This window comes from Falco cherrug, chromosome 5, assembly GCF_023634085.1.
Source record: "Falco cherrug isolate bFalChe1 chromosome 5, bFalChe1.pri, whole genome shotgun sequence".
Taxonomy (NCBI): Eukaryota; Metazoa; Chordata; class Aves; order Falconiformes; family Falconidae; genus Falco; species Falco cherrug.
The window spans coordinates 25,103,814-25,131,442 of NC_073701.1; the positions used below are offsets into that span (position 1 = coordinate 25,103,814).

Below are 27,629 nucleotides of genomic sequence, written 5' to 3' on the forward strand. Positions count from 1 at the left end.
CCTATCTGAACTAAGTGTTATCCTTGCTCTGATGGGGCTGCAGGTGCTATGTAACCAGTCACTGGAATAGCAAATGAGTTCACATAACCAGAAAAAGGCCTTGAACCTGAGCAGTATAAGCCTGGTCCTTCCAGGCTCAGCAGACCAATCCATTAATTACAAGTAGCAAAGGCAACACAAAATGAACTGAAATGAAATGGTGCACATCACTAATAAACCACAGGAACAGGAGCAAAGCTGACCTGTACTGCTCAGTTGTTACTAATAGGCTAGTTTTACAAGTATTTTGACCAGTCTCCTCTCCAGAAGGGAACATATAGCCTCAAAACCACAATCAGAACCTCTAGTTATTTGTCAGCACACCAAACAGCCACACCTTTCCACTGAAATCACCACTAAACTTATAGAAGTCTTGCAGCAGTGTACAAATGGGCACAACAGCACTTGGCTTAACATCTGCTTGTATGTTGGGAGTAGAGAAATGGAGCCCCTGGTGTCTTCTTATGGAGAAAGAACCTTCTCCTGCTTGATCTAAAAGAGGATCTCTGAGAATGCATAGGTATCATTGGGATTATTTCTTCCAGTCTCCAGGCTTACTTAAACCAAACATTCCCCATTTCTCCTACTACACCACAAAAAGCAGATGGCACATATGCACAGAGAAAACTAAAGATAAAGGATATGTCTAGAACTTGGGTCTATTTCATGGGATCATTAAAAATGTTAACTTTCCCCAAGGCACACATTAACAACCTACTTGAGTCTTCACACCTTCCCTGCTTCCATTCAGGCAGGTGTATCAGGAGGTGGGAAGTGCAGCATAAGCAAGATACTTAATTTGGGTTGATACAATAAAATCATCAGACTGAAAAGTTGCAACATGGCCTAACAGGCAATAATAAATCTCTTTTACTAACTGATTGGCACTAATAGCTGCTGCAAGCAAAGGAAAAAAATAAAATGGAGAGCCAGCAGAATGGAAGCCTCAGCCAGCAGACAGGAAAAAATACCAACAAACTTTCATATAAGCCTTTGAGACATTCTCTCCTTACCAAACAACACAGAGAAACAAAATGCAGCCCCAACATAATGAAGTTTATCCTCTTCTGTGATTGATCCCAACACATACTCCTTTATGTGGAATTTCCAGTATGAGGAAAGAACATGAAAGCAACGGGCCATATGATGCACACAGAATGGAAAGCAGCCTTTTTCCCCCTTCCATGTTGTCCTAGCATTGTGCCTTCTCGTTGGTTTTAGATTAGAGAAGGTTGTTAGCCTTTGCAGATTCCCACAGGCATTAATTCTTCCGTTGAGCCTGCCAGTAGGAAGGCCATCTTGCTATAACTGTGCTTGCTCATATGGAATAGCTAGGAGTTTTCATCATGTTGCAACTGATGTCATCAGTCCTGAATACCACATCACTGCTGTGCAGGCTCCCTCCTCCTGCAGACTAATCTTGCTGCTTGGCGTCAATGGAAGAGCTTTCAGAGTTGAGGAGTACTGGCACACTTCAAATTTCAGCTAATCCTCTTTCAAAAGGCATTGTTGCTATTCTTGGAATAATGAGTAGGAAGTTTCTTTGCTCTGTTAATGGGTACAGTTAGAGGCAAAATTGTTGAGTCGTTTTCTGACAGCTTGCTCCAAAGATGCCATGACCCGTATCACTTCTGGTTGAAGCAAAACAAGTCAAAGCATTCAAGTTTTTGTCTGAATGACAATTCATTAAACAACAATTGGTCAAAAATTGCTACAGTCCAAACATTCTAGTGGCAAGAAGTGCTTTTTTGGCCCAGAAGGAACACTTAAAGATTTTTAAATGTTGGTTAATTTTTTTAATGATCTTCCAATGGAAAATCTAGGAACAAAAAACAGTTTGCTGATTCTTAATCACCACATTTTATTGAAAGATACAGGTTCTCATGAGACCTTACCATACATTGAAAATGTGTGGGTGGTTTCTTAGCCAGTTTTAGCATTCATAAATATTCTCAAATGGTGCCAGAGAAAGATTACAAGAACTCCTTATGTTTCTGCTCAATGGAAACGGCTTCTGAATTCTAAGTAATCTGTGTTACTTCTGAACATGGAGAACCTGTCCTCTTGGAAACTAGCTACTACATGCTGTTATTCTGGTAGCACAATTCCATCATTATGGTCCAAGTGCACCATTTTCTCCCTCATTTGGTAGCATGATCCATCTCAGTTTAGGGTGGCTGAACTTCACCTGAGAAGTGAAGTTTACCTTCCTGTAAAGCTGTGTTACTACAATTCAAAACTACTTATGAAGACACACCTGTCTCCTCTCCCCCACCCACCACATCTACTGGCATTACAAAGTCTGCTTCCAGGCTGTAGCTGGGAGAAAGACATTGCAATGTATCATGGTTTAACCCTGGCTGGCAACCAAGCACCACGCAGCCACTCGCTCACTCCCCTCAGCCTGGAGGGGTGAGGAGGAGAATTGGAAAGGAATGTAAAACTTGAGGGTTGAGATAAGAACAATTTGATAATTTAAAGAGAATAAAAAGGAAATAATAATAACAACAGTTATAATGGAAAGGTGGGGGGAAGAATAAAATCTAAAGGAAAAGGGAGAAAGGAAAACAAGTGATGCACAATACAACTGCTCACCACCCACTGGCCCAGCCGGTCTCAGAGCAATGATCCCCCTCCAGCCCCAGCTAACCCTAAAAGTTTATATACCAAGCATGAGGTCCCATGGTATGGAATATCTCTTTGGCTGGTTCAGCTCACCTGCCCTGGCTGTGTCCCCTCCCAGTTTCCCCTGCCCCTCCAGCCCTCTCACTGGCAGGGCCCAAGAAACCAAAAAGTCCTTGACTTAGTATAAATATTACCCAGCAACAACTAAAACCATCAGTGCATTATCAACATTGCTCTCACACCAAAGCCAAAACACAGCACCCTCCCAGCTACTAAGAAAGTTACCTCCATCCCAGCCAAAACCAGGACGCAATGCTATTCATTGATCTGGGACACAGCATGTGCTCTTTCTCATGCAGTAGCGATGACCATGGATACATATGTGACTGCATTCATGTTGGGGATGGAAAAATGTTAGAAACCTGATTGCAGGAGAAAATGTGAAAGAGATAAAACTTAATGCCTTCACACTAAACTTAAGTGTCTTGACTCCCCAGCCTGTGTGAGGGGCATAGCTGGCCAAAGAAGACAGTGAAGATACCTTGCTCTCCGTGGCACTACTAATATCTTTTGCAAAATTGAGGTAGAGCAGCTGTTATGAGTAAGAACAATAAGCAACTTTTTTAATACTTCCATTAATCTCCTAAGTGCTTTATACGGGGATAGGGGGGACAGAGAAACAGTGAGAGTGACATTGATGTCTAGCCACCTTTTAGATTTGATCTGGCAGTCAGTATACTATAGACCTCTGTAAGGAGGAGCTTTGAGCCAGGGATAGATATCTGAATAAACCCTTTCTTTTGCAAAATATACTGGAAGATCACTTAGGGATTCAAGTCTGCCTAGGAGGGTCTAACTGCTCCTTTTCCATGAGATATAATGGAAACTACTCACCTGAAATCTGTTGGTGACTTTGGCAGGCTCAGCCTTTTTAAGTCATTTAGATCAGATAGGAACGCTGCCGTTCAGATTTCAAATCTGAGATATGCTGCTCCACCATGAGCTCCTGAGAAGTCAGTTTCTTTGCCTTTGAACTGAACCCTTTTTGAAAATAAATGCTCAGAACACTAAGCCATTTTGGAAAGGAACTGAGGGCTGTCCTGCTTGACAATCAATCAACCAACTGAGACCAGGCTCTTACCTAGTGCATATGACCATAGCCCCTAGTGCATATGACAAGCTTGACCTGCTTGATTGCAGGTAACCTGACGATCCCACGTATGACTGCAGCGTGTCTGTAGAAACCAACATTCCTTGAAAGGTACCTGGTTTCCTTAAGCTTGCTCCGCTGTCCTAAAGCGTACAGGCTGGATTATGTGAGTTTCCACAAGAGTATTTCATTCTACTGCTTTTAGACCATCCATAAGTTTCTATGTGATTCTTTATCACTTTGCACTAGCCTTTCCACACTTCTGACTGAATAGTTGCAGTTGATTGGATTACGAAAAGGGAAATAACCCTTTTGCTTGTGTTTGATAGCTTAATTTCCTCTCACTGGTAGAAACTGCAGCATGAGGTGCCTTTATATAAGAAAAAATGTGAAAATGCTGAGAACAGGCACAAACTGAGGCTCACCTAGTTCAAGACTGGCAGTAAAAAATGTTTTAGGAATAAGACTGGACATTGCTTGTATCATATTCTTGCCACCTGCAAGGGTATGTTTTTCTCCTTTAAAAAGAACTGGAGTGAGATCCCTGCGTTTAGGATGACAAATTTCATAGCAAAGTTAGATTCAGGGTGACTCCAAAGCAGACAGACTGTGACAAGTTCTCGCTGCAGTTGCTAGACCTCCTTCAGCGAGTTGAAAAAGTCTGTTTAGCAACACTCAATGCCCTACAGCTATGCTTCCTGAGGCTGCACTTGTGTCAGCTATTATAAGCTAAGTGAGCCAGTCTAGGCATGCAGCTGGACTGAAGGCTTCCAATAAAAACTGAAGGAGGTGCTGCATTAAGTAAGTGGTAGTCTTCCTTCTGAATCATCACTGCGCCAGTACCATGGCATAGTGCTGTAAGGTTCAGTGTCCCTAGCAAGGTGTAATGCTGAAGTCAGTTGAACTCCTAGTAAGATTAAACAGATTTTTTGTTGTTGTTCCATGTTTGCATGTCTAAACTTGGAATCTCCTGCCAAGCTCCATTTGGTTAACAGAAATCACTGGGGCTATGGTCATATGCACCAGGTAAGGGCTTGGTCTCAGTTGGTTACCTAACACCTCAGCACAACAGATTTTGTGGAAGAAATGACAATTCTGATCAGAGGGGACTGTTGCCTTTTGTCCCAGAGGCAGCTGTGTCTCCATGGCAGGTAATGGTCAGTTTGAGTGCTCAGAAAGAAGAGGGATTCTGTAAATGGAAATTAATACTCTTCTGGCTTGGAAACAAGGTACAATATCTCTCAGGGCAAGAAGGGAATTCCAGTCTACAGCCATTATTTGATGGAACTGTTTCCAATTACATATCCTCTGAACTCCTTAATTCACAAACTCTTTTTTTCTAAGGGAATAATGCTTCTGAAAAGCCTCGTTAGGGCTGCGTATGGAGGGAGAGAATTTCTTAACTGCTTTAGCTAGTGCTTCAGTGCAGGGTATGAATGCCAAGAACCCCTCTGCTAAAGTTCATGCAACTATCAGAAACTAGTGGAAATTTAATTGTACCGCTGTGTAAAGGCCCCTGTGAAGTGCACAACAAGGCCTCTAGCAGACCATAGAATTGGGACTGTAGAGCAGGAGAAGGGGAATCCATTGGAATGGACATGGGCACCTTGACAACATGCTTGGAACAGAAGGTGTAGCATGGCTGTGTCAAAGGGATGCTCTGTGGGTGACCTGTGGGGCTGGGCACTGCTGAGGGCCACACACAGAAGGGAAGTGCATGCCAGGCTTTGCCTAGGGAAATTAAATAGCAGGAAGACTAAGGGACAAGCTGAACTTTCACATGTAAAGTTCCACATTACGCTGGTTCTGGTAATGTGACTGGAAATCTAGCAGTAGCTAGCTGGAATGGGTAAGATACTAGAGGCTGGCAGGATATTCCTCAATACTCTTTACTCAGCAGTTCAGTGTCATAGCCTTACATTTCCCTTCGTGATCCTTAAGATGGGAAAGACAATTATTTGGGTCCTTCCCCATTACCCTCTTCTCCATAACCCAGAGCTGAACTCTTAAACCTCTGATAGTATGCCTGTAACTAGACTGACTCCTCAACTTTTAGAAGCTAAAACACAGCTGAGGCCAGGAGGTGCAAATGAGATGCTAGCAAGTAGAAAATGAGTGACAGTGCTTTGAATCTCTAAAGGCTTATATTTTTTCTCCTTTATATAGTACCCAAAGTTTTGAAGTCTCTGTGTAGACATGAAAGATGCAGGCCATCTCAGTCCAACTCAACAGGTTGTTTTTTTCATGTGCTAAGTGCTTTGAACATAATTCTGTGAGTGCCTAGAAATAGACTTGGGTACCTTAATTGTGGGCTGCTGAGGTGTTATGGTTGGGGAGAGAGGAGTTTGACTATGTATATGGAAGTCTGTGCCACTCTCTTTAATTTTTTCTGGGAGATTCTAAACCCAAAGGATTTGTCATATTCTTTCATGCCATTCCTCTGCCTATCATTATTTTCTAATCATCCCTCTCTCCAGCGGATAGCGTGGCTTGCTTCCTAGGGTCATTGAGTTTGACTTACCACACCTCACTTCTACAATAATTAAGACTTGTGTAATAGTCTTGATTTCCTTTGCTCTCTTTCTGTGACACTTTGTAGTTCTGGCTTCTGTTCTTTTGCTAGAGGCTGCAAGTTTGTTGGAAAGTGTTTTGTTGCCTGCAGTGCACACATAATAGAAGTGCTGCAGATTTTTGTTACTGGATATCTACTGCATGGCTGCTTCTGTCTGCAAGGAACTAGCACCAGTGACTTTGTAACAGCTGATACTAAGAGCTCCAAGTGTCAAGATGAAATTAGGAGGTGTCTGCACTTCATTCCCTTTCCTCAGCCTTTCTCTGGCTTGTAATGGCTTGGAAAGACTGTGGCAGCCTCAGCATCTCAAAAAGATCAAGAGTATGGCACTTACATTTATTGTTTGACCTCAGACAAAATAAAAACCCTCTGTCTTTCTGGTTATGTGATATTTTTGACCAATGGGAGATTCACAGGAAGAAAAACCTACCAGGAGCAAGACAAAAAAAGGAAAGAGACAGACTGTGTTGCAAGTACAAGAGGTGGGTGTGGAGTGTTATGGGGTTTGGGCATCCTAACTCTGCCTTGGCGACTAATTAAGTTAGGGCTTTTACATCAATCCAAGGAGTGCTTCAATGAAAGACAAGATATGGAATTGTTAATAATGGAAGGAGATGGAGGATACAGTCAGAAAGAAAGAAAAAAAGGGAATTGTACAATCTTATAGAACCAAAATTCAAACGCACCTGGGAAGTTGTCCCTTAAAGACGAATCTGCAGGCTCCTGCACTGATGGGCTCCATATGAAATACAATAAGCTGTGAGGTAATCGTGAACCTCCAGGATCAAGCAATACTAGTACACTTGAGAATGGGAAACTTGCCACATCATCCTTAGTTCTCTACAAACCAACACTGCTGAGAATAGACTGCTCAACACACAACAGCAACAAGGCCATCTGGCCCAGGAGCAGAAACTTTTGATGACCAAACACCATCTTGCTGAATGTGCTGAGGCTTTGTGACTCCTGGGTGGCACACGTCTCTGAATTGATAGCATTAGCATACTACCTCATCTTCTCCTTCCGGCTGTTTTGTTGTTTGGCTTTGTTTTGTTTAATTAGCCCAGCCTTCTGAAGGAGAGGACTATGCAGCAGTCACTCTTATGTTCAACTTCCTTCATAAAAACAACTGCTATCAGGCAGTGTTGTGGCTGGAGTGATTACAAGATCCTTTACATAAATCTCTCTCCTGAAACTCATTTGTCTTACAAGTTCTTGTATCAATGTTGTTTTTATTATCTCTCTTTGGGAGAGCTTGCATTTGCCCCAAGACCCTCAGTCTGTTAAAGAAGGAGAAAAAACTAAGGCAACCGAGTAAGTATACTAAAAACTACATGTCTATTACAACAGACTGACTGTTGCACTTGTGTACCCCTGTAAATGCTTTCTGGGGAAATGCAAGGCAAAATAAAATGGTTTGGGTTTTGCTTCTTTAGCATTTATAAAGGCTGCCTTCATATTACACTGTATTTTTAATTTCATACCTCCTTTCCTCTCTACAGTTTTTATTCAACCTTACCTTCTTTTTCTTTTGTTTCAGATCCTTATTGAAAGGAACCTGTGGCTTTTGGTCATCACAATGTGTGTCAAGGAAGAAGTATGGGATGAGGACTAAAGGTAGAGTAACTTTTATTCCATTTTGGGAGGGTTTTGATAATGATGATGATTTCCTTTTTTTTTTATTTCAATACTGGAGTGTAGAAGGAAAGAAGTACTGACAGTGTTGGCTTCATGTGAAATTCCTGTTTGGGATTTTCCAATATCCTTGACTGAATTCAACAAAAAGAAGGAAATGGGGGAACAAAGACTTCATACTTCCAGTGTTTGGAAAATAAAAATCTGTTAGGGCTAAAAAAGGCAAGTTAAAAGAAAAAAATGTTTCTTGATGCATCTCTCTCACTCGTGATAGAACCAGGATGGGCATGAACTCTGAGATACGCAGCAGTGCACAGAGCAGCTGCTGTGGCACTGGGACCCATGCCATGTCCATTACTACAGCCAATTGTTCTCTTACAGACAACAGCCACTGTTGATTACAGCACTACCCTTCTTCTTATTTGCTTATTCAAGATATTTTTTCAGTTAGAAGTCTGTATTTCTACCAAGGCTGAAATAGTCTTCCCTATTAACTGTTCAATCCAGCTACTAAAAGTTTAATTAAATCTGCATCTGCTGCCTGCAGGCCCATTAGAACTCTGAGAGCTTCTGCTCTCCTCACTTATTGTCTGTTCATGGCTGTGGGCTTCCACTGGATTGGTTTCATTGCCTTCAATGGTTACTCTCTGTGCCAAGGTAAACAAAACAGGAATTAGACACTAAGCATCTAGAAGACATTGGGAGCAAAGAAAATATGTGAGTAATTTTCTTGTTTAGATCTATAGTTCATTCTGTAGAAAACACATTCTGGAGACTAGTTTGAATGCTGTTTGGGAGATGGCTTGATCTATCTTTTCTTGAAAACCTTTTCTTACATAATTAATAATGAAAACAACATCAAAAGCCTGATTGAGAAAACTGGTTTGTATTCTTCATAGTTAAATCCCCAAACAGCCAATGAACGCATACCCAGAAGTCCTGTGCCATGGAAATTCAGCAAGTCTTTCTATCCAGGAGATTTTCAGCTATCTATGGAATTGTTATGCCCTCCCCACCGTCATAATTATGGTTTGGTAAGCAACATGGGGCATCACAAGTTCTCAGGGGTGCACAGACTGTGTGCAACACACAGCTACACAAACGGGTGCAAGCATTTCCACTCCTGTGCCAGCACTATGCCATTAAAACAGCATTGCTCTCTTGCAAAGCAGACCAGAAATATCCTCAGTGGATGGATTTGCTATTATTAACAAGAATACCTATTAGCAAATGAGGCAATCTCTGGCTTGGTGCTAGTGCAAATCACAAGGCTATAAGGACAAAGAACAGCCTGAACTGTTCAGTGAAAAGGAGTTCCCTGAGAAACACAACTTTACAAAGGACGAGGGAAAGGGAGGGCTCAGTAGCAAGCTATCAACCCATGCTCGCACTCATCATCATGATGGGCAGGATAAAACTGAGATGTCACTTTTCCAGATTCATACCAAGTTCTCTTTTATCTAAGTTCATAAATATGAAGCTAAAGAGCCTTTCCTGCTGCATTTGAGGAACTTTTTTTTTATGATTTATATGGATATCAGTGCTTGGGGAAGTGAAAGATTAATACCAACTGCTTGGTGCCAAGCAGAGGGCAGGCAGCCTTCCTTTGTGCAGCTCTGCAGTTTCTGCTCACCTGCAGCACCTCATTAGCTTAGTTCTGAGCACCAGTGCAGCTGCCAGTACACCCAAACCCTGCTAGCCCAGACCTATTCACCCATATAGCTCTGCTACTGATGCAGAAAGCTGCCTAAATCATCGCTTCTTACTCCAGTGTGATTGTCCATGCAGCTCTACTAATGGACTAGAATCCTGTCTTACTTTTTCCCATGTTATTCCAGTCTTGCTCCTTCACCTGTCTCATCATATGCAGCATCTGCTAGTCCTTCACACAACAGTCAGTCTTCATCTGGGTCCTGCAGCATCACTTCCTCCAGTTCTCCATGCCCCTTCCTGAAAATCCAGACCTCTTGCATTCATCTCAGTTCTGCCCAGCAACTCCTACCTCACAAATGCAGCTCTGGACTTGCACAGCAGCTCTGCTGAGCAAACATGAGTTTGCCACCTGGGGAAATACACACATAAAGGATAAACAAACCACTAAGCTCACTCTAGTTTATCTTAAGGCGGACTCATGGTAGCCTACTGGTGTTATAGCTACTGTATGGACTGCTTGCCATCAGAGATCTCCCCATCTAGCAGAGAGGGTAGTGGTAGTAGACAAAATGTACTGTTTCCATTTAAATAGGAGCATCCTCTTATGGTGTTAGTATCAATAAGTACATCTCTAAAGTTTGTGTCAAAACAAAGCTGTGGCTGCTGCCGATCTTGTAGCACCTGCCACACTGTCTGCTACAAGAGCTCAGAAACAGCGTGTAAGAAAGGCTAATACATCTTTTAGCTCCATGGACTGTGGTCTGACGGTTGATACTGTGGAAGGCTGCACTTGATTTTAGTAGCATACGTAACTATGGCTGTTTGTTTCAGTGTATAGCAGGAACTGGGTAACAGATAAGACAGCATTTTGCTTGCCTCAGTCAGTATTTTGCTTGCTTCCTGAGCAATCCCACCTGTGGCTTTTTGCACGCTGGCAGAAGTTTCCCAGGCTCGATGTAGCATGACTTCAGAGCTTCTAAACTATCTCTGGAGTCTTCTCAGTCCCAGGTTCAGAATGGGGTCACTTACTCTTTGAAGCACAAAACACAGGTCAAAAGAACTGATTTTTTTGTGTAGTCATCACCACCATACATCACTAAACAAAACAATTAAATGTTAAGTTCTTTCAAAAAAAAAATTGCACAAATCTTCCCTGCTATCTTTCCTTATTGCAGGTTTTGTTAATTCAGTGGATTCCTGAAACCTGTATAAGTCACCAGCTGTTCACCCAGACAGTTGGGAGTGAATGTATATGTTTATATACATTTGAACCCCTCATTCCTTCAGACTTCACTTTTCCACACAGAGATGTATATCTAGAGGGAAAGGAAGACATGTCCTCATGAGGATACAGCTGTATCATTCACATGCCACTTTACCCTACCAATTCCCCATTCAATACATGCACTACACACTCCTCATCCTCCCAACAGCTATCTGGGAATCCAGTGACAGCAACCTTCATCACAGCCTTGTTCTCAGCACTGCTATATTCATATGCTGCCATCGTGGTATAGCTGCCACCTAAACTCCCAGCAGAGCTGTAGAATGGAAGTTTTTTGGGGAAAAAAAGAGGGTGTAACTGCAAGTGAGAAAGACATAAAAGGGTGAGCTAAGTAGCGATAAATAGGAGCTGCTGTCTGGAAGGAGCCAGTGAAGTTTGGAAAGGGGCTCCAAGCTCTTTTCCTGAAGGCTAGTTTCATTCTTGCTGATATCTTTGCAAATGCCACTCTGCTATCGGGAGCCATTCAGGTCCTAACTTTTCTTCATGACTTTAACAAAAGGAGTGGTAGTAGGGAAATGTCATGAAATTGGTCATATTTTAGCGATTTTTTGTGACATATCTCCAACTAGTGCTATACTGGATCCCAAGGGAACAGTTACTAATTGTGCCTCTGGTTAGTGTTCACCTCAGGGAATTCAAAACAGCAGTAAATAAAACCAGAATGGAGAAACAAAAAATAGAGCTGGGCAATAAAGGAGAAAGAATGAGGTCCTGATCTTCTGATGCGCCAAGTCCTTTCAAATGAGGAAATCAGTATACTCCTACAGTACAAGCTGAGAGGAGAAAGTAGCCAACATAAATAGCTCCTTGCTGGGAAGAGAAAGGAATTCCAGAAACATCCAAGGCACAGTCACATCCTGAAGGCATTCCTGCCCTTGTTCCAGATCTCCCTTGCCATCTCTGTCATCACCAAATGCAGCCTAGGTCTACACTGAATGTACCCCTGGATTGTGGGAAATGTATTGAAGTTGTGTAAGAATTCCCAGAGCCTGCCCCCCTCTCATACATGCGTGAGAGCGTGTCAAAGAGCACCCTTCAGGTTTGTAAACACTGGGGTCTGCTCCAACACTGAATGAAAAAACAGGCAGGACGGAGGATCCCTATGAAAGTGATGTCCCCTCAGACTGAGCTGATGAAACGTCACCATCAAGTCCCGTACCAGAAACAGGACAGATGGGGGAAGGCAAATGCTCTTCTTATTACTGGAAATTAAAACCTCGGCCCAGAATCCATTAAGCCACACATATCAGTCATGCAAGAGTTCTCCTTGGATGAGGCAGGAAAAATCTGACAGAGCAAGACTCTGAAACTGCGTGAATTGGTGATTGCATATACTGCTGTGATTGTGTCAGGGGAGGAGGGGATGGAGGCAGCAGAACCCAGTGTGGTTCTGTATTTAATAGGAGAACAGGGAGAGGGAAAATATAGCTGTGGGAAGAAACTACATCTTGCTAGACAGTGGTTTCTGGAGAAGGTACTGTCAACTTATTCGCATGCACAGATGTGATAATTACTTTCCGCTTCCTTAGCTCACATGCAGTGCCTACCTCTGTGGGAGGCTTTTCCTTTTGCTCCCACGACAGGAATATTTTTGGTGTCTTCCATGTGCCTGCTGAGCTTTCTCCCATCAAACCAGACTGAAACAACAGACTATAGACTCTTAACCTACCTTCTCTCACTACCCCTCATCATTCTGTGCAACTCACAATGGGTTCATTGCTTCAAGAAACAAAACACGCTCCAGCATGCATGTGTGGTTTCTTGTGTCTTTTTACTCCAACACATTTATAGCACTTTTTTGCTTTGACATATTTTCTTACTGGACTAGCTGCTTTTGGAAACCTTGCTGGACTTGCATGCAATACACGTCCACAGACTGGACAACCTGAAACCACATGTCTCAATTCCTCCTCAAATTCAATACTCAATTTTACCTCCAGCCTCCACTGCTCATTCTTTCTAATGTACCTGATGCCAATCATGAATAGCTGCTAAGGATTTTTGCCCAAGTTATAGAACTTCAGTTGGACAAACCTCTTCCTAGTATCAAGCTGTCCAGGGAGTGAATCAGATTTCAGGATTTAGAGCAATGTAATTTATGCCATAGAAGTGACCTCATAACATTTAACACTTCTTGTCCTGTTTGTCTCTTCCTTTCAAGACACTGTAGCCTACTTCACAGATCAGAGCCCTGGGACACAGGTTTTACTCTCAGCTTTGACTAGCTGGGTTAACTCAAGCAAAAAACTTTCCATGTCTTTCTCCTCTTCTGTAAAATGAGGACTACCTTTGCAGGCACTGAAGTAGTGATAAAGAATAATGCAGAGGAGACAGTATTATTATTATTATTATTATTATCATCACCACCATCATCATCATCATCATCTACTTTTACATGGTATTCCTGTCATTCATCCTGCAGCAAGAGCTTGCCATGGTTAAAGGTGTACTAGAGGAAAAGTTTACACACTTGCTGCACTTTGGTAGGGACATAGGCTAGCGGTATTCCACTTGTGAATAAGTGCTTTGCTTTACAAAGCACTTCAGAAAACATAACATTACTGCACATACGTGCTCATCTCTGAAATGCAGGTGTTTCTGGTGTTAGATCTGAGAGTTGGCCATAACAGCCTGCAATGAAGCCTTGCAAAAAAACTGCAGCAGAAGAATGGCCCTGATTCCTTAGGGTTTATAAATCATACTACCGTTTATGCTTGAGGTAGTGGGATGTAAATTGATCAGTGAGGATTCGCTAGCATCTCAAACCCATCTCACACAAAAGAAAACAACTTCACAAGAAGAAGACAATGAAGAATGGGGCCTGTTGCCAATTAAGCAGGGATGACAAATTTACACCAGCACATGAACAAGAATAACACCTTTACTCTCTGTGTGTTTAAGTCCTGTGAAGGGACACAGGTGGTCAAAGTCCCCAACATCTAATCTGAAAAAAGAGGTGCTAATGCCAGGCAGAGATATCCTGAAAATGGTGCTGTCTGCAGATACTCCACTGTCCTCTCCTAGTGCTCTGGGTATTTCTTGGAGATCTGCCAGACACTGCCCAACCAGGTTAAACTGCATCGCTTTATGAGATCTAATAAACCTCCCATCCCTTAGTGATAGTGATGAGAACTAGTCACATATACTTTGGGCTACAGTAATGGGCTCCTTCCTTAAGCTCAGGAGTTACCTACTGGGGAGGTGGCTTCAGCCAGACGGTACCCGTTCAGGATAATGATCAGTGTGTGCCATTTATTATTATTTTCTCCTGAGTAAGAGGTTTCATAAAAATAGAACATAAAGCCCTGTCATTCCTTCCCTCCCCCCAGCTACACCAAAGTATCATTACAGTCACACACGCAAATGAACTAGGCATTCAAAAACTTCACAGCCTCTGCAGGATAAGATTATGGGGCTCCTGGCCCTTCTGCATTCTATAGTTTCCACTGGGCCCTTTCCCCTTCCCTTTGTAACTCCTCCCCATGGCCGTCCACTCTTCCACCAGCTAGTATGCAGCTGCATACCCCTGCAGAACCCAGAAGTATGGTATACACTATCTTATAACTGCTGCAGAGGCTTTAGAGAGCATGCAGATGTGCACACCACTGGGATGTAATCCTGAGGCAATGCTCCAGCCATGCTTTCAGGCTTGGGATTTGCAGAGTAAGTTAATATTGATTTAAAACTAGCCTGAAGGTTGCCTTTAGCAGAAAGTAAAGATACACTGTAGATGCCTCTCTTCCTCTTCTTCCCCTCTTCCCCTGTCACCAGTATTTCCTTTCTTCTGCCTACCTGTAAAATAACTTGCTGAAAGCAAATTAAGTTTGGCAGAAGTCTGATCCTTCCCTTAAAAACAAGTAGATTCTTTCTTCCACCTCTGGGAGGCTAAATACCTTTAAATGTCTGAGACTCAAACTCTTTGCCAAGACTTTTTATCCATCAGGGACACAACCTGGTATTCCCTATCTGCTTAGCTGCATAAGAGCCGCGGTAAATGAGGTGATAAAGGTGGCATAATAGTTCCAGTCAGAGCATGTCTAGTGAAGTCAGTGTTTTTGTATTCAGCTTTACAAAGATGAGAAACTCACTCCTTTCTTGGCAGAAACAAGGGACCAGCAGAGGATGTTGCTGCAGCTAACATGGGGATCGGTATTTTCCCAAACGAGTAATAAAGAATTCTTGGGGGAAACATTACAGCAGTTGGCTGTGCCATCCCAAATGACTGCCATGGCAAGTATGCACAGAGTTAGAGTAGGCTAATAGCTAACTCAAACCAAGTAGCTCTAGCGGTGGGACAGAAGTCAGTTCATGAAGATCTGTAACATCAGAAGTCATGTACGAGCGTTACCTCACGTCTCTTCAAATCTGAAGGCACATAATTGAGTTCAGCCACCCAGATTTAGTGAAGTGGTAACTCTTAGACTTACCTAGATTGTAAAATAGTGCAAACTACTGATCAGAGCCATGCAGTCTATCTACACCAGGAGTCTGACTCGATATAGTTTTATTGGCACAAAACATTGTAGAAGAAAACTGCTTGAAAAGAGGTCTTTGGCACAAGAACCAGGGAATGCTCGGAGAAAAGGGAGGAGTTTCCTCAGGTTCTTTGCTAGTTCAGATGAAGGTTACTGGTCCAGTGTGCATGGATATCAGCATGGGCCCTCAGGACAAATCCAGATACTCGGTTACTATGGTGAAAGGGGCCATGTGAGTACCTAGGCAGACACAGGCAATTTACTGGTGTTCTACTGGGAATGGATTTGCAAATTAAAAACCAGCAAATGAAAGACAAGGACATTTGTGAGAATTCTGAACTGACTGTAGAGCTGAAACTTTGCCTGGAACAGCCCAGCAGAGGCAGAAACAGTATTCCTGATAGAGGGGCAAAAGCAAGGAAAGACAGGTTTGAGTTTGGTTCTGTAACTGAAGGAGAAAGAAAATTAATAACTTTTATGTACCTGGAGAGGTACTCCCTCTTTCGGAAAATGCTATCACATATAAAAAATCTGTTAAGAACCTCAGGGCCAAAACCACACTGCTCCAGGAGGCAGATCTGAGGATGTTCCATGGAGTCAGCGCCCACCCAGCCACAGCGAGACCAAGATGCGGGATGCTGAGGCTGCAGGAGATGCTGTCAGAGCAACTCTCCCATTGGAGCAGGACAGTGTGAACCACTTCAGAGGACTGCCTTGAAATCGGCATCACAAACAGATTGACAGCAATGTCCTGAACTTTAATAGAAAGGTCAGAATTTGAACAAATATCCAAAGTACAGCAAAACCTGAAGAAAATCCCAAGCCTCCTTAAGATCCATAACAATTTCAGTGCCAATTTTCTACTGCTCTTGAGAATGACATAGATGCTTTAGTGTGTTTCAGCAAACATAAATGAACCTTTCTAGTAGTTACTGTCTCAGCAGCAGCCCGTGCCCATGCACATGTTGGTAGGTGGATTAAAATGATCCGTCAACTTCATATGAAAAGCCAAGAGGAGCAAGAGACTCCATTTGCCAGTGGAAAACCTCCACCTAGGTGCCCTCAGTAATTCCCCAATTCTTTGTAACTTTAATATTCCAAGACTTTTAAGAAGCTATTACACATAGAACACCAGCTCCGAGACAGGGTCACAGATCTGGAGTGGACAGTTCTGCCATTTTGATGTACTGGTGACCTAATTAAAAAAATTATCTAGGGCTTGGTCTTTATTGCCTGGGTTCCTAAGCAAAATATGTTTTCTGTGACCATATAATCTTTTCCCTTTTCCTTCTATGCATCTGTGTCTCTCACTTTCTCTGTGTGGATGTGTATCTGTGTGGGTTCCTACTTTGTAACTGCAGATCCCACTGTGAGTTTCAACCAGGTCTGAGTGAGTAACAGTGACCCCAGAGATACTAACCTCTAACAAGTCCCATGAAAATAGCTGGTGTGGCCTGACAGAGAGAACTTTCTAGGTTCTCCACCGAGGGTAAGGCTGGCATGTGAACTGAAGCTATCACTCCACACAGAAATCTCTGTGTTGGAGCGAGATGTTACAAAAGCCTCAACACCAGGTGAAGCCTAAATCAGAACTTGTGTCTTGTTAGGAATCAGAAAATATAACCGTGACACAAAGCCAAGCTTCATTAGCTCTGCAGCTCACAGACCCCCTTGTTTTCAGTTAGAAGAGTGCAGGAAGGATAAGGTTTGCCATTTGTAATTTCTTATTCAAAATCACTCTAATTACACCAAAGTGTCCACTCTCAGGTGTGACTAATTATGGAAAATATTGATCGCCTCCTATCTGCCTCAGCTAGTGCAACTTCAGAGCAGAAAATAATACCTGATCAATGAGCATAATCTTAGCAAAAGCAATAAAAATAATACCTGTAAAGCCGCAGACTGAGGGTGCATGCACAGGGTAGAGAAAAGAAAAAACATTATCAAACAGACCAAATATATCTTTATAACCCTGCAGCAACAAAACTCCTACCACTTTATATTAAAATACTGTAAGAAAACATTACAAACCTATTATATGAAGAATCAGAATGTTGCTTAATGGTTTTCCCATTGTTCACTGTTATTTCTGTGATGACTTGCTATTGTCAACACTCATTTACACTAGTGGATGTACGTGTATTTGTGTGTGAGGACAGAGACACAAAATCTGGTACAGATCCTCAGGTGATGTAAATTGTCGTGGCTGTATTGACGTCAGTAAAGATACACTGATTTCCTCCAGCAGACGATTTGCTTTGCTGTATATAAAAAGCATAGAAACTAGATGCTGTTTCAACTTTGCTCTTAGACACTTACTGTAGACAAATGCCCATGCAAATATATTCTCTCTTCTATGTACAAATATGCATATTGCCTTGCAGTACACATTGCAAATAATGACAGGAGCTTTATGCTGCTTCCTATGCTGAAATTTATAAAAAGGGTCGTTCCTGATCTATCTGCCCACTCTAATCTGAAACAATAGATCTCAAACTGCTTTGCTACAGATCTTCAAATACATAGAGATGAAAGGGACTGTCCAGCATCACAAGTCTGTTAAAAATAAATTCAGGAGGAATTAAGCTTTGATCTTAAAACTGTTAGTCCAATCCTCTAAGAGATCTTAAACAGCCATTGGGCAGAACAAATCCAATAGGCAAGACTCTCATTTTCTCACCTAGGGCTTAGCTAAATGAAATGACAAACTCTAGAATGGACGAATACAATATTACTAGTTTGTTTCAAGATACACCTCTTTGAGGGAAAAGATGTATATCTGATTTTTAAAAATTGTATGAGAAAGAAAGGGAAAATGGTCACATTTCAGGCTCTGTCTTCAAAAATTACTCTTTTCTTTTTTCTTTATTTGCTTTTATATGGTTCCATGGAATGTAGACCAAGTAGCAATCACAGGCTACTGGTAATTTTATAACAAATGAAATATTTTCCATCTGTTAAACGGAGAAACATTTCTGGCTTTCTATAATGTTTTCCTAAGGGAGAGACAACAAAAGGTTTCATAACTGAGAATGGAAAAAGAGAAATAAACCACTGCTGAACTAGAAAAGAAAGGAGAAAACAGGCAACCTAACAAGGCATTTATAGGGAAAATAACAGGAAAGCAGAAGATTAATAAACTCCACATACAGAAAGATTAAGGGAAAGAGAGTAGCTCTTTTTTACTGTTTTTACTTGGATTGCAAGGCAGAAGGGAAAAAATAAAACTGGGAAATTTCTACAATCTGTCTGTTTGTCTAAAGGTATTTTGGCTTGCAGAAGTGTACTTCATTTTATCACATGAACACTTTTTTTTAATTAGTAGGTAGAAGCCATAATTAACAGAAGACCAGTCTTTGAGCTGACAGGCTCTGGTCTGGCACCATCTAAGGACCAGAATTGCATTCCAAGGCTAGATTTCTCTGGCTTACTCTGACTAAAAGTGCAAATGATTTCAAGTATGGTGTAGGTGGGAATGTGTACAGTCTATGCCTCATATAAGTAGCCACTTTCTGGATGCATAAAATGTATGAACCATGTGTAAATTGTATATTCCTGTGTGCGCATCATTTTATGAAGGACATGGAAGCATCAGTTGCTTGTTTCAATCTCAGAACAACGGATGTCCTTCCACACTGTACATACTGCAAAGAATGGGACAGCCAGCCCAACAGTCACCTGGCACTGAGTCCCTGGCAGGAATTCTCAAGGGCATTGTTAACACCTATTCATTTGGGACATTTTTCCATTTATACCTCTTCCAAACAGCCATGCATGAATTCTTTTGAATGCTAACCGTGTTGCGTTGTGAGCTCATTGCTCCAAAAGCCCTCTCATAGAGCCTTACCTTGGATCTGCCCAGAAGTGACACCAAGTGGGCCAATATGAAGCATATAGAAAAAAGGTACCCTTGCCACCGAGAAGAGCAGCCTGGCTGCAACAGAACATATAGCTGAGTGACATAAAAATATCACCATTTTATCAGAAAAATGAAAAAATGCATTTGCATCCCTCCTCATTTAAGTATTAAAACATTCACCTTTTTTGCTGTTGCTTTCAGCCCTTGATTTCTCTTGTTTAAACGATTGGTATGAGTCTTTGTTACTCCAGGTACTGCTCTAACTGGGCTCAGGACACAGATACACAGATAATACCTGTCCAAAGCACCACTAGGCAGTATTTCACACAGATTCCTTGTTATTACTTCCTGATGCTCCCATCCCACCAGTGAGATTTCCTATAACATTATTTTCAGACTTGACACTGTGCTGCTCTGGCCAGGACCTTACACAGCATCGCATTGGGGTGCTATCCCTGTGGGTGGAATTCCTCATGCCACCTTTACTCAGCAATTTTGTACCTAGAACTTCATTTTGAATCCTTCCTAAGCTGAGACCTTTGCCTTCTCTCACTTCACCTGTTATTTCTTAAATATTATTGTGAATCATGATTTCCATATTTCTCTGCCTGGGATTTTGCTGGCCCTGATGTAGATACAACACAGGTGTGTTCATGTCCAACTATGTCTTAGGCCAATTACAGTGTGAATGGAACCAGTATGGATATATCTTTAAATGGGATGTAGTCACAGAGTCTACTTTCTTTTTTTCCTCTCATTATGCTCTTTATTTCAAAATCATCTAAGCAAGGCTTTAGCATCTACGTAGCTATGCCAATGCAAACCTCTGTCATTCGAAACCAGCTTACAGCACTTGACTCCAAATAACTTTTGATGCTGAAACGGTACATTGCTAACAGGGTTTTGCAGAACCCAGGACAGCACCAATGAAACTGTTTCTGGTATGAAAGCTCAAAGGAGTTAAACCCTGAGACAGGCGGGGGGAAATCTGAAAGAATGAAAGCAGACAGCAAATGTAGCATTCTGTGTGTGCCCACAGTGAAAGGAATGGGTATCTGGGGTACATAAGCCATTCAGAGTTGTTCCGGTGGTCATTTTTGGTTTTGGGGTTTTTTGTGTTTTGGTTGTGGGTTTTTTTGCTGGTGCAATGCGCAAATATAGCAAAATATGTTAATAGTAAGCCATAATATTTATAGTTATTGTTAGTATCCATTGAAATAAGTGGGATTTTGTCAATGCCTTTACCCTGGAGATAATTCATAGAATAGAACATTAATGCATAGTTTAAAAGAAAAATTATGGAAAACAGCACATCTGCATATGCAATTCATTTTAAATTTATATAATTGAGCTTTTGAAATTAAACAAAAATATAGCAAATAGCCTCAGACCACAACAGCAACTAAGTGACTAACATTGTCCCTTTAACATTTTAAAACTTCCCTCTTTACTAAGATAAAAAATACTGTCCTAAACCAATACAAAATAAAATCATTTTCAGCACAATGCAAATCCAAATGAACTTTAAGACCTCTGGGAAAATGTGATTTTAGAAAATTTCCTCCAAGAATTCTAAAAGTTTGTTTTACATGAGGAGATACCTTGTAGAGCAAACACAGACTAACAATTTAAAGGCAACACTTAGTTTCTTTATGTCATGCTAGACAAATACTGTTTCTACACTTTGTTTTCACTGTTAGTGATGGTTAAAAGAAGACTTTAATGCCACTTAAATACAGAATGTTTGTAAATTGCACCCATGTCTTTTGATGGAAGGAACTATAACAGATTATTACCTATTATTCTAATTGTATTTATCAAAGTGAGTTTTCCAAGTAATACATGGGCTCAAAAGCTAAAGTCCTTCCATAGGCAGAGCTCCTACTGAGAGTTTCACTGATAAAAAACAGCAGGATTTGGGCCATTTAGACTTAATCCGCTAAATTCAACCCTGTGGCACTTCCCTGATACTTAACAAAGGGTACTGGGGATTGGCAAAGAAGGTAGTATTTTGATAAAGAAGGGAAGGAAAATTTATACTCACAGGATTTGATGACACTTTGGGATGGTCCCTCAAGACAAGAGGCTGCCTAGTAAGGGTGATCTAAGCTATGCTAATTTGGCAACCTGTATTTTTGAAGCAAAACATTCCATGACGAATGACCTTATTTTTTTGTTTTTAAAGCTGTGAGGTGCTTATGCAATAGACTGCTAAGGTAGAAAGAGACAGATGCCGCGGAATAATAATCAGCCTAATTCTTGCTGAGAAGCTCTGCAAAAATCTCTCTTTGCCTCTCCTTTCACAGGTAAGCTCAGTGCTACTTTTTTCACACAACAACATGCAGCAACAATTAGTGAGCCTCCTCATAACTCAGGAATTCTTCCCTTTCTAGATATGGGCTTTGATTTGTTCCCTTTTAAAATTTAGGCGCTTTTTAAAAAAAAAAAAGCTTTAAAGAAAGAAAACTTACCAGTTTTTTAAAAGGTGGACGACAAAAATAAGACTGAACTTTTCTTTAAAATAATTGAGATGCTTCATTTGTTTTTAATTCCAAGCCCTTTACAGAAGACTGCCCCAGCTGACAAGAATAGCCACATGTGTCCAAAAGCTGAGGTCTTCACTTCTATCCAGGGACTGAGGTGAGTTGGGCTGCGAAAAAACCCTCAATCCTGACTCAAAATGAGCAAAATCCCTGGGCTGTGTCTGAGGTGAGAAGAGCCAGCACAAGTACACTGAAACATGCTGCCAGAACCTCCTGTTTTATGAGAGGCAGAGGAAATTTCATTACTGGGCAGCGAGAGCCGGGCACTGCCCAGGTGCCGCTTTAACCCTTGCTTTCAGCCACCGCATCCTGACATGCTAAAATATCCTTTCTGTTCTTGTTTAGAGTGGCCATTTTCTGTAGTGAACAGCCAGTTCCTATGTTCTTGGCTAAGAGAAAAAAAAATTAGGTAACACTGAATTTCAGGGTTTACATTAGAGGGAAAAACATGTTCAGGCACAGGGAGGAAGGAAGACAGTGCAGATACCTATTCTGTGTAGGTATTAAAGTATGTCCCCTGGTGTCACACAAAAGCAAAAATACAACTCTCGGGTTGGCGACCTGGATCATAAGGGATACTGGGCATACTGTCAATAGGTGATGAAAGATTCCCTGCCCTCCACCCAAGTTGCCTTTAAGTTAGATTCTGCAGTCTCTTTGATTTCCTTCTAACAGAGATGAGAGGATGAAACCCAGTACATACAATCAGTGGGGGGAAAAAAAAGAACCTGCAGGAGTGAGAAATGTAGACTGTTTTGCATTCTCTGATATTTCCTTTTCTATACAAAGATTTTGGTTTGCCTAAGCTATAGAAGGAAACAGAAGCAGTCTATTTTAATCTTCCTGAGTGAAGAACACTGCAGGGATTGCTCTGTTATCCCCAGCAGCAGCCCTGACTTTCCACAAAAAGGCTCCAACCATCCATCCGTCTATCTATCTGAAATACAAAGATTATCGTATGATATACCAGTGATCAGCTGTGTTCTTAATGCACTTCTCTTTGTGCATTTTGGTATGAAGGAAAAAAAAAAAATCCACAATTCTTCTCCCAATCAAACCCCACCACAAAAAATGCTCAGATAAGGAGGAGGCATTTAGACTTATGCATAGAAATTGATTCTTCGGTCTCTGTAATGACGTATGTTAGAAACTCTGTTCAGAAGAAAGGAAAGCCCTTGCCGATACGATGTTTCTAACAGAGCTTTCACTGCAGGGATTCACTATTGAAAAAACAATGAGGTTGATTATGCATTTTTAGATGGGTTTCTTACTGTTTTGACTTCAGTGACTTAAATTATGCAATTCTGGATTTACACCAATCAGCATAAGTTCAGGATCTGGCCCTACATCTTTTTAAAACTCCACCTATTGCATGATGAATAAGGGCCAGATCCTGCAAATGCTTACTACCTGTATTAATTCTCTGAGTAGCCTTACTTCCTTTAAGTTGTGATTGCAAAATTGAGTCTTACAGCGCAGTATTTTAGATATATGTATCTACCTTGTGGGATTCAAGTGTGCCTAGATCATACATATTCCTTTAATACTAATTTCTTGCCTGATTTTCATAGAATCATGGGACAGATGCTTAGCTGTTACTATGTGGTGTAACTCTACTTACACCATCTGAAAAATCCAGCTTTCTGTTGCAGCTATGCTTGTGTATTCAAAACAAGCATGAGAGAAAGGTCCCTTTTATTTCAACTGTCAAAAGAGACAAGGAAGATGTTTTGGGCTATCCAGTGTGCTGTGTACTTAATTTGTTTTGACATCACTATAACCGAGAGAGTTCATTCTAGGAAAGAAATTGTGATCTAGTTTCACTACTTATATTAGCTTCCTTCTTACACAAAAGAAGCCACATCAGAAAATATGGTCATTCTCCTTCTAACTTCACCAACTCTGGCTTTCAACCAGAAAACATTCCCCTGCTTTCAAAGTGCCTAAACAAAGGAAATTACAATACTGCCTGCAGCTGTAATTACCAGCTGGTGAACCGATGGCATATACTAGATACACAATCCAAGAAAATGTTACTTTCAATAGTAGCCTCTTCCAACACCTATAGTGCTGGAATGCTCATCCTTGTTTACTATACATGCATGCACGTAAAGCATTATCAGTATTCAGTACTAGTAGTCATGCTTTCTCCACTGAAGAGGAAAGACCAGCAAAAAAATACTTTGTCCTTTTGAAGAGCTGGATCTGTGTCAGGTGCCACTCACCAAAAAAAGAAGGAAGAAAAAAAAAAAAAAAAGCAGACAACCCACACACAAGTGCAATAAGCATCCTAAATGTCAAACATATGTACAGCAGCTGTATCTCTATGGACATATATACATCATGTGCGATACAATGCATACCCTAGACTCCTTAAATCAAGGCGGGCAGGAAAATCCCAGCTCATTCCAGGGATGATGTGGGGGTTTTGACAGATACCAGCGACTTAAGGCAAACAGAAACTGCCACAACGCTGCCGTCCTTTGCAAAGCTCCCTCCTGCCTGGGCTAAACCGCACTCATCTTTGATCAAAGACTTATTTATTGGTGACAGCCGATGAGGGCACGGCCGGGTGCGAGCACCGCAGGTGAGCAGCCCGACGGGCCCCGGGCACCCGTACCGAGCAATGAAGGCGCTGAACTCGGGGGCAAACGCCTCCTGCACGCAGCAGCATCCTGGCTCCTCTTCGCGCTCTGCCCGCTCCCCGCGAGCATGCATGGGGGGGGATTCCCCACCCACCCACCCACCCACGGTCCCTCCCGGTGCAGGGCTGCAGGGGTACGACCCGGCTGCCCCCGGACCCGGGCCCAGGAGGCGCCCGCTACGCGCCCGCTGCCCCCCTCCGCCCCCTGCCCCTCTCACTCACTCCGGTCTCCGGCTCAGGACGCCTTTGCCGATGGTCTGGGGGGTCTTGTGCTGGAGCAGGGCGGCGCAGCAGCCCTTCTCCCGGCCGTCCTTCTCCGCGGGGTGCTGGTGGGGCTGCAGGGGGGCGTGCTGGTGGCCGGCAGCGCGGCCGCCGCCGCCGGGGCCCGCCGGTGCCTGCTTGCCCGGCGGCGGCGGCGGCGGCTGCGCCGGGAGCTGTTGGTGGTGCTGGAGCGGGTCGGGCTGGCCCGGCGGCGGGGGCTGCTCGGGCGGGGGGCCCTGGGGCGGCGCGGGGGCCGCCGGCGGCTCGGCGGGGGCCGGCTGCTGCCCGCGGAGGCTGCGGTTCTCGGTGCTCAGCTCGTCCAGCCGCCGCTCCAGCTCGTCGATGCGCTGGCGCTGGGTGTGGATGAGGCTCTGCTGGTTCTGCACGATGGCGGTGAGCTCCTTCAGGTAGAGCACGGCGCGCACCGGGTTCTCCAGCAGGCTCTCCATGCCCCGGCTGCCGGCCCGGGCCCCCCTGCCCGGCCGCCGGCGCTCCGGCGAGAGCGGCGCGGGCTGCGGGGAGGCGCCTCGCCGCCCCACGCGCACACACACACGCGCGCGCGCGCGCGCACTCACCCGCCCGACCAATGGCCGCTCACTCGCACGCCGCGCGCGCGCTCTCGCGGGAGGAGGCGGGGGGGAGCGGCTCGCGCGCCTGCCCCTGCCCCCGCGCGCCACGCACGGCGAGGCCGGGGGAATGGGAGCGGGGCGGGGCCGGCCGCAGAAGCTCCGCCCCCCGGCCGGGCCGCGCAGGCGCGGGGAGGGGTCAGCGGGACGGGGGCCGCGGGGGGGTCCCGTCCCGGAGCGGGGCCTGGGCGGTGTCTGTGCGGGGAAAGCCGGCGTTTGTGACGGGAAAGCCGGCGTGACGGTGTCCCGCCGCCCGCTTCCGCGCCGGCCGCCTCTGGGTGGTGCCGCCTCGCCCGCGGCAGAGCGGCCGGTGCTTGAGGGGAGCCCTGAGCGGGAGCCGGGTGCGGGCAGTGCCAGCCGGGCCCAGCCAGGCCCCTCTGCGGCGCCCGGGGCGGCCTCTCCAGCACCCGCTCTTCTCTCCTCCCCGAATGACACTTTAGGTGCGGCTGTTCTTTTTATTTCCAGGGCGACTTAGTGATTTGGGTTTTTTTCTGCGAAGTGGCTTGAATAGTGGTGGCTGGTTTTGTCCGCCCTGTTGATAACGGTCCTGTTTTCCCCTTACCTCTTATAAGGCATGCGGAAGGCCGGGCTAAATCTGAACCTGGGGGAAGGAGTTACTGGGGAAAATGGATGTTGGAGGAGTCTGCTGCTTCCTTGCAAGTTTGTCACTCCTTTGAGTCTTCAGTGTCGTTTAGGCTCTTTGGAAGCAAAGTAGGGATTACTGCAGAGTTTTGCTGGGAGGTGTGGGGGCTGTGGATATAATACCACAGAAGTGGCAGGCAGGGCCTTTGTTGTTAGGCTCCGTGCATGTTTCCTGCGTTTCTCAAGAAATACCTTCCCTTGCTGTTCCTCATCCACAGTCTTCAGAGTTCACAAACTTACAACCTTAGTTCTGGGAAACTATCTGTGTGCTTTTTATTATTCACCAATAAGTAACCTGGCTAAGGGGAATAAACTTACTTTCAGGAGCTCCTGTGTAAATCCATTAAGAATTTTGATGATTTCCATAGAGGCTAAAAAAGCAGTCTCCTTTCCAGTCAACTGCAGGTGCTGAAGATGCAGGAGGTGTAACGAGCAGTCAGACCTGGTTTTAGGCAAGCATGTCAGTAGATTTGATTGAGCACACAAAAGATGCAAGGCCACAGAACAAAAAGTAACTGGTTTTAAGTAGGTGAATTTGAACATAGAACTACTCTTGTTTTGCCTTTTCAGATCAGCAAAACCTGCACCATAGCAAAGAGTTCCTGATGTGAGGAACCAAGAAATGTAAAGGAGAATCTCTGTTTCAGATGAGCTGAAAGGTGTATTTCCAGTCTTTTCTGTTCACAGATAGCCTTGGGAATGTAAACTGATGCAAACAGTATCACCAGGATTAGAAGCTGTTCACAAACTCCTAAAAAAGAACTGCTTATTCACAGTTCTCTTGCAAGCACTGAGATATGGCTTTGGGGGATCATGAAACACTGCCATATGTCCCCTGAGTGTTGGGGGAAGACCCCAGAGTGAACTCTAAGGAGCAAGAGCATTCACATCCCACGCACTTAAGATTTTATTGGAAAGTTTTAGGAGACACCCTCCTCTATGTCATTGCCTAGTGTGTCATTGCCTTAATGTTTTGTGACAGGGGATTGACTGAGCAGGAACTGGCATTATTTAGCAAGGAGAGGGATGGTTATAGGGGAATGAGAAAAAAGGCAGAAGCAGAAAGACAGGGGAGGTGAAAACACCTAAGCTATATTTGGGGAAATGATTGTTTGGGAAATTGTGCTGGTATGCTGTCTCCTTTCAGAGGCAGTACTGAACAGCATAATTTCAGTCTTGCCTCACAGAAACAGAGTACAGGGACACCGATGGAAATAACATGTTTTTGGCATAATACATTCTGTGAAACAACAAGGGATGGCCATGAATATGCTCAAATAGGTACGTACACACACCCAGAGCCACCTCATCCCTATTAGGACAGACTTCAGGCGGAGATTTTTTTATCCTGCAGAACAGAAGAGGCTGGTTTAACTCTTAAGGCAAGCCTTGTGCAGTGTTTCATCTTTGCAGTGGACATCACATTCCTTTCCAGCTCAGCTGGATAAAAGCGATGAAGAAATAAGGGTGATAGACATCATACTGGCCTATCCAGGTATGGTCAGCCAGGTTGGGGTGTGTATTCTTAAGGGAATACTAACTATAAAGAAAAAGTCATCCTGGTTTGGATGACTGGGGATGGGGCAAAACAGCTTGGGAAGTCTTGAATGCCTATCAGAA

The 27,629-nt window shown here is 43.5% G+C and overlaps 1 protein-coding gene across 5 annotated transcripts in view; it reads right to left on the reverse strand.

Annotated features, from left to right (window-relative positions):
* Positions 1–25,304, reverse strand: part of IQSEC3 (IQ motif and Sec7 domain ArfGEF 3) — a 106,977-nt gene extending 81,673 nt beyond the window's left edge. For 4 of the 5 annotated variants that reach the window (XM_055712198.1, XM_055712193.1, XM_055712196.1 and 1 more), the window contains exon 1: positions 24,703–25,303. In XM_055712198.1, coding sequence (XP_055568173.1) covers positions 24,703–25,190 — 488 coding nt within the window. In that variant the 5' untranslated portion in view covers positions 25,191–25,303. Of the gene's footprint in view, positions 1–24,702 lie in introns of all 5 variants that reach the window. The other variant, XM_055712195.1, reaches the window with a different exon arrangement.
* Positions 25,305–27,629: the final 2,325 nt, after the last annotated feature.